At 38.8% G+C, this 7,793-nt stretch overlaps 1 protein-coding gene across 1 annotated transcript in view; it reads left to right on the top strand.

Moving 5' to 3' along the window:
- Positions 1 to 7,793, top strand: part of LOC128247072 (uncharacterized) — a 155,211-nt gene that overhangs the window by 142,460 nt on the left and 4,958 nt on the right. The window contains exon 4 of the mRNA XM_052965865.1: positions 742 to 906. Coding sequence (XP_052821825.1) covers positions 742 to 906 — 165 coding nt within the window. The remainder of the gene's footprint in view (positions 1 to 741; positions 907 to 7,793) is intronic.

Raw genomic sequence — 7,793 nt, 5'->3', positions numbered from 1 at the left:
ATATATATATATATATATATATATATATATATATATATATATATATGAGTGTATATGTGTGTTATATGTGTGTATATATGTAATCTTAAAGCATTAGTACCAGATAACAAATGTGTGTTTATTAGAATTTTCTAAAATGCCTTTATCTTGGTGTCTCTAATATTTTTTGAAGCTATTACTTCAGAAGTTTACTATACATGGGTGTGAGTGTATGTTGTGGTGGCAGCAGTCTCTTAGAACTTGTGTGTCATTGCCCTTCAGATTTATCTTCTTGAACTTACAGGCGACTATGTAAGCACAAGTCTTGTCATAGATTGGGCATCTTTTCGTCCTGGACACACAACTGATTGCTTATGCTGCTTTCTACACCCATGTTTATCATTGAGATGTTGAGTCTAAGATGTGTTGAAATATTGGGCTCCAAAAATGCTGATGCATCCCCACTTTTTCCTTCTTTTTCTTTATCTCTTAATCATTGACTGTTTTGTTTCAAGGTCTCCGAAACTGATGGGAAACAAAAGCAGGAAGTTATCAGCAAACTAGAGGTCTTTCTCAAATACTTGTAACAGAGTGAACTCTGCTACAGGCACCTGAAAACCAGGTAGTGCTGTTAAAGCAAGCAACAGATTAATTCTAGTCAGTGATTTCTGTTCATACATACTCTTGCCTCATTTTATCTAAAATTGGAAAAATTTGTCTGTATGTATGTGTGTGTATTCATTCTATTTGTTTTCTACCCAGAACATAATGAGTAATGATATATCAGAACAGAAAGAGCTCCCTGTTGTCAGGAACAAAACTAACAGCGTTCAGATGAAGAATATAAATAGATTACGCCGCAAGTCTCTACAGTACAATATTGAAGATAATCCACCATTACATCTTACGTTTTTGTTTGGAATACAGGTGAGATATTTTTGTCACATACCATTGTTTTTATTTCTTTCTCATATACCTCTCTCTTTATCCATCCATCCCCATCATCATCACCACCATCATCATTATTTAATGTCTGTTTTCCATGTTGGCATGGGTTGGATGGTTCAACAGATGCTGGTAAGCCAGAGAGCTACACCAAACTCCATTTGTCTGTTTGGCACAGTTTCTTCAGCTGGATGCCCTTCATAATGCCAACTATTTTACAGAGTGTACTGGGTGCTTTTTATGTGGCACCAGTAGAGTTGCCAAGTAGCTTGCAGGACAAAGACCTCTAGACTGGGAGAGGGAGTGGAACCAAGGGAAGTGGCTGTGTGCCTGGTGAGAGATTACAGTATAACAGAGGGACAGAGATAGGTGTCTTACTATGGAGGGGATACTTGGTTACCCCAGTAGGACAAGGAATGAAAGGAAAGGGAGAGAGAACTAAGGAAAGGTGGAGAGAGAGAAAAATAGATGGTGTTAGAGATGTATTGGGGCCAGGGTAGGTGTTCCATATGTGAGGGGAGATGTTTAGAGATGGGGAAGACATGGCTGTTGCCAGTGATGGTGAGAGAAAATGGAGTGGTTGGGAGAAGGAGGTATGGTAGATATGTTAGAGTGTGGAAAGGGTTTGGATAGGCACATGAGGGAGAGTGGAGGGACTGTAGTGGGTGATGATCATGGGTAGTAGTGGGATGGGGGATGTTGGGAAGATGGGTTATAGGGTGTTTTGACAGAGGACAGATTATGTGTGTAAGTGGTGGGGGACATGGTCATAAATGACATGCCTGTATGTATGGATGGGCACAGTTTTTACTTAGCTATACATGTCTTGTCAAGCACAGCATATTTCTAGAGATCTTGGTCCCTTGTCATTTCCTCTGTGATGCTCAACATCTGAAGATCATTTCTCACCATTACTCCCATGTTTTCTTAGGCTACCCCTTCTACAGGTTCCCTTTACAATTAGAGATCAGCACTTCTTGATGCAACTGTCCGCATTCAAATGCATTGCATGACCATAACAATACAATCTTCTCTCTTGCACATTGCATCTGATGCCTCTAATACCCAATTTTTCTCTTAAAACACTTACACCCTATTGTACCTGTCCAGTGGAGCATTCTGGGTCCATTTCTTTGAAGCCTTTGCATATCCTCTGTTTTCAAAGCCCATGTTTTCATTGCTGTGTTGCATAACTGTTCATACACATGTGTCATGCAATCTGCCTTTTACTCTGAGAAGTTTCAGGTCTAGAATCGAAGGGCCTTAGAGTCAATCTAGCAAAAACCAAAGTCTTAATAAGTAGGAAGGCAGGCAAAACACAAACCTCTTCAGGTAGATGGCTCCTGCTCGATTTTTAGAAAAGGCATAGGTAGAAACTCCATAAGATGTACCCGGTGTAAGCTATGGGCACTTAAGAGGTGCAGCAATATCAAAGGAAGGCTAACTGGGAAGATAGTTTTTGTGTGGCAAATGCTCAGGGGAAATAAATACTGAAATGTGCAGAAAACAGCTTCTGTCACGTGTCAGGGGGAAGACTAGAAGTAGTTGATAGCTTCCATTACCTAGGTGACCAAGTCAGTAGCAGGGGTGGATGCTCGGAGAGTGTAGCTGCTAGAATAAGAATAGCCTGGGCAAAGTTCAGAGATCTTCTACCTCTGCTGGTGACAAAGGGCCTCTCACACAGGGTAAAAGGTAGATTGTATGATGAATGCTTGTGAACAGCCATACTACATGGTGGTGAAACATGGGCTGTGACTGCTGAGGATATGCATAAGCTTGCAAGAAATGAAGCTAGTATGCTCTGCTGGATGTGTAATGTCAATGTACATACATGACAGAATGTAAGCGCCCTGAGAGAAAAGTTGGATATAAGAAGCATCAGATGTGGTGTGCAAGAGAGATGACTGCACTGGTATGGTTGTGTGTTGCATATGGATGAGGACAGCTGTACGAAAATGTGTCACACCCTAACAGTGGAGGGAACCCGTGGAAGAGGTAGACCCAGGAAGACCTGGGATGAAGTGGTGAAGCACAACCTTCGAACCTTAGGCCTCACGGAGACGATGATAAGTGACAATAAACTGCACTTGCGAAGAACTGTTGAGTCAAGTGAAGTCATTGTCGTGGCTGATGACAGTACCGCCTGATTGGCACACGTGCCTGTGGCACATAAAAAGCACCATTCGTGTGTGGTCGATGCCAGTGTTGTCTGACTGGTCCTGTGCTGGTGGCATGTAAAAAGCACCATTTGAATGTGGTCGATGCCAGTGCCAACTGACTGGTCCCATACCAATGGCACATAAAAAGCACCATTTTGAGCATGGTCATTGCCAGTGCCACCTAACTGGCCCGCATGCTAGTGGCATGTAAAAAGCACCCACTACACTCTTGGAGTAGTTGTCATTAGGAAGGGCATCCAGCTGTATAAATTTTGCCAGATCAGATTGGAGCCTGGTGCAGCCTTTTGGCTTTCCAGCCCTCAGTCAAACTGTCCAACCCATGCCAAAATGGAAAGCAGATGTTAAACGGTGATGATGATGATGATGATGATGGAGTGGTCCCTTATTACGAACAAAGGTAGTAACTCTCTGAACTTTGCCCAGCCTATTCTTATTCTAACAACTATGCTTTTAGAGCATCTTCCTTCACTGCTAACTTGGTGCCTAGTAAGTGGATTTCTAAGGATCCCCCTGGATATTTGAAGAGGTCTATTTTCTGGTTATTGTACCTGCACATCTGCCACACAGAAAGACTACTTCCTCTGTTAACCTTCCTGTGATGCCATTGCACCTCTTATGAGTCCATAGCTTGCACTAGGTACATTGTACAGAATTTCTACCTGCATCTCTTCTACATATCAAGCTGGGCCATCTTCCTGAGTGGATTAGTAATTTGTCTGGTTTCCTACTTACTAGGACTTTGGACCTTGCTAAATTTACTAAGGCCAGTTGATTCCAGACCTTGCTTCCACACCTGCAATTTCTTCTCTAACTCTGGTAGTGATTCAGTTATAAAGATAAGGTCATCAGTGTAGAGGAGCTCCCAAGAACAGCCAGTCTTAAATTCCTGTTATAGGCTGGAAGACAATGATAAACAAGTTGGGGCTTAGAACTGAATCTTGGTGAACCCCTACCTCTACACTATATTCACTTTACTGAAGGCATCCTTGTACATGGCTTGTACAGTTCTCACCAACCACTTATATATCACTATCATAGTGAAGTTTAACATCATTATAGTGATTTAAACTTCATTTAGCTTGGACATGCACTTATGACTAGACAAAAATAAGCAACAGTCCTTGTATCCAATGCCCAATCCTAAATTTTAGGTTTAAGTGTCTGGGAAAAGTGAGTATTATACATGAATCATCATCATCATCATCGTTTAACGTCCGCTTTCCATGCTAGCATGGGTTGGACGATTTGACTGAGGACTGGTGAACCAGATGGTTACACCAGGCTCCAATCTGATTTGGCAGAGTTTCTACAGCTGGATGCCCTTCCTAACGCTAACCACGCCAAGAGTGTAGTGGGTGCTTTTACGTGCCACCGGCACGAAGGCCAGTCAGGAGGTACTGGCAATGGCCACGCTTGAAATGGTGTATTTTACGTGCCACCTGCACAGGGGCCAGTCCAGCGGTACTGGCAACGAACTCGCTCGAATGTCTTTTCACGTGTCACTGGCACAAGTGCCAGGTAAGTGACGTTGGTAATGATCACACTCAAATGGTGCTATTTACGTGCCACTGGCACAGAAGCCAGGCAGCTGGTGCTCTGGCAACGATCAAACCTCATAAATAATAATTCTTAAAACTTTATATTGTATTTTACCTCCACCCCTTTACATTTCCAGACCTTATTTAATGACATTGGAAAGATATCTAAATAATTCAGATATTTAACAGGATTACAGTAGCATTTTAACCTGAATATTTTTTTATCAAATTGTGAAAAAATACAATAACTGAAATTAAATAAGTGAAATAGAAACTATAATAATTTCTATATATATCATTTCCTTTCCAGATTGTCTCTCTCTCCCTTCTTTACTTTTTCAGTGTCTATGTGTCTCTCATTCATCATTAATCCTAATTATCTTTCTGCACATACTTGCATACTGTCTCTCACCACCTTTGTTCTTACTGTTCTAATTACAACTATTTATTTATTTATTTATGTGTTTCAGCCAAGTGGCTGCGGTCATGCTGGTGCACCACTATGTTCATAAAACTCTTAAATGTTAACACTGAATACTTGCTTATTGTTTAAAATAGACCATCGTACTCTCAAAATACATATTAGAGACTTCCTGTTCAAGTAACTGTACCTACTGACAGATGTATGCTTATCCTGGGTCACACTGAAAAGGCATTTGCTTTTATGAATTAGCTTTTTCACATCAGTCACCCTTGACCCTCACTGAACTTTCTGCTTGTGTCAGAACCAAACCTACATGTGCCACTCCTCCCATCCCTCCTTTTGTTTCTTATCTTCTGAAACAAATGTTGGCCCAATATTAAATTTCAAAACTTTCACACTTTTCTAAGTCCTTCCTGTCCATATTGTTGTTGTTTAGTCCTAGTCAGCCCTGTTGAGCTCACCTATCTATGCATGATCAATGGCATTCCAGCTGTTTTTAATTCAGACATGATATTATCTAAAACTATCTTACCCAATGTGCCCTTCTTTTTGAAAGTGGTTGGTTGTTGGATATGATTTAAAGGGTATTTGGCTACCATTTCTCCCAGATTGAATGAGTGTATAGATGCTCACTCATTGGCTTACCCTATCCATATGTTTCTTCTCAGTACATTTTTTAGGATTAGTCTACCATAATTCAAACTGAGCATCTATTGGGTGCCATAACAACTTCTAGTTATGCCTATCATGCTGTCTCGGCATGGGAGGGATCACTCTAAGAGCCCTTACCTCACTGCCTTCTTCCCTACAACAGCCAACTATTACATACCACCTTTGTCCAGTAAGAATGGCTAAAAAGCGAGATTTTTTCCCCTACTCACATATGCATATCCACTTTCTCTCAAGGCATGTTATCTTAGAAGCATTGTAAGTTAACTCATTACAGCAACTAATGATAAAACATCAGTTTGTCAAAGAATTCTGGAAAAATTACACTATATAAGCAATAAAAAGTATTAAAAATATCCAAGAAGTGAAACAAAGTCTCATTGGTGTTTAATCAAAATTGTATTGAAAGGTAGTTAAAGAAGACTATAGTGTAGCAGAAGAAACAGTTTCACTCAACAATGGCCTTGGCACAGGAAGTAGGGTAAAGATTTATTGAATGCTGATAACAAAACCCTCTCTCATGGCACCCTTAAGAAGTTAACAAAATTGCAATTCCAAACTAGTTCAGATAGCAAACTAGAGTCTTTTCCACATTTCATTTTAACAATAGACCTATTAAAGTATAGTGAAATAACTGAAGCTTTAGAATAACTTTCAGAAAACTGTCCTATTTTTAAACAAAGTCAGAAATTTGTAATGATGGCTTTGAATTGTGACAAGGAAGACATTCATGAAAAGAATAGAAAGTAGTCTATCCTTATAGAAACGAGAACCGGATAGACTAGTAGCATCATTATTTTGTATTGTTTCATACTTTGTGCTTGTTGATTGAACAATGTGTGTGTTATTTTATCAAATTACATCTAATTTTATTCAAAGGTGCATTGCTATCCTGCTTCATTTAAAAATCAACTTATTGAATTTCCATATAACTTCAATACAAGAAAAAGCATGTAACTCTTGATACACATGAATTGTTATTGTTTCTCATCATACACTGTCCACCTTTTGTTCTCTATACCTACCACACACTGCTTGAAGCTTACAAATTTCCTACACTCAGATCCCTGGATTGCATTTTTATATATTGAGATGCTCCATTACATGTATTTAGTACTTTTTCTTCCATTTACACACATGCACACACACAAACACACTTATGCATAGCTGTATACATGTACATGAGTATGTATATATATATATATATATATATACAATATAATATACATGGATAGGTACCTTGGGCAAGTGTCTTCTACTATAGGTTAGGGCTGACCAAAGCCTTGTGAATAGATTTAGTTGACGGAAACTGAAATAAGCTCATATATGTGTGTGCAGGTGTATGTATGTATATATATATATACATATATATATATATATATATATATATATATATATATATATATATATATATATATTTATTTATTTATATATCCCTATTGTTGGTAAGACAAAAATCTGAAAAAGAAGCACACTCTAAGTTATAGAGCAGTATATAATATAAATAAAGTTAGATAAGGCTGGTTTATGAGATTACCCCGCGTTTCACATCCATAAAGTGCTTAGCTGTATAGCATATCTTCAAATCCCAAAACCTGTTGGCTTAATGCCTCTCTGGTGAGTGGTTCGTTCGAGAAGCATTAAGCTAACAGGTTTCAGGATCTGTTGATATGCCGTAAAGCTAAGCATTTTATGGATGTGAAACCCAAGGTAATCCCATAAACCTGCTTTATCTAACTTTATTTATCTATACTATATATCTATACTATATATAAAACAGAGATGTGTGTGTAATCGCTTTTCACGTGAAACCGACTTCACCAAATGCTTCCATACTTGTCATACATGAATAATTTGACCTCGGATAAATTTTAGGCTCTTCATTTGATTTTTTTAATTAAAAATAAATAATATTGCTTTATATTTAAGATTCACTTCTTTAAAAAGGTTCCTCAACGTCAACTTCCGGTATTGACGTAACAACCGCAAAAAGCTTCACTCTCTATTTTGTGTGTGAGTGTGTGTGTTCGTGTGTATGAGAGAGAGTGAGAGAGAGTA

The sequence above is a fragment of the Octopus bimaculoides genome, chromosome 2 (assembly GCF_001194135.2).
Source record: "Octopus bimaculoides isolate UCB-OBI-ISO-001 chromosome 2, ASM119413v2, whole genome shotgun sequence".
Taxonomy (NCBI): domain Eukaryota; kingdom Metazoa; phylum Mollusca; class Cephalopoda; order Octopoda; family Octopodidae; genus Octopus; species Octopus bimaculoides.
Note: the sequence above shows the minus strand (reverse complement) of the source record. Positions and strands in the feature narration are given on the sequence as shown.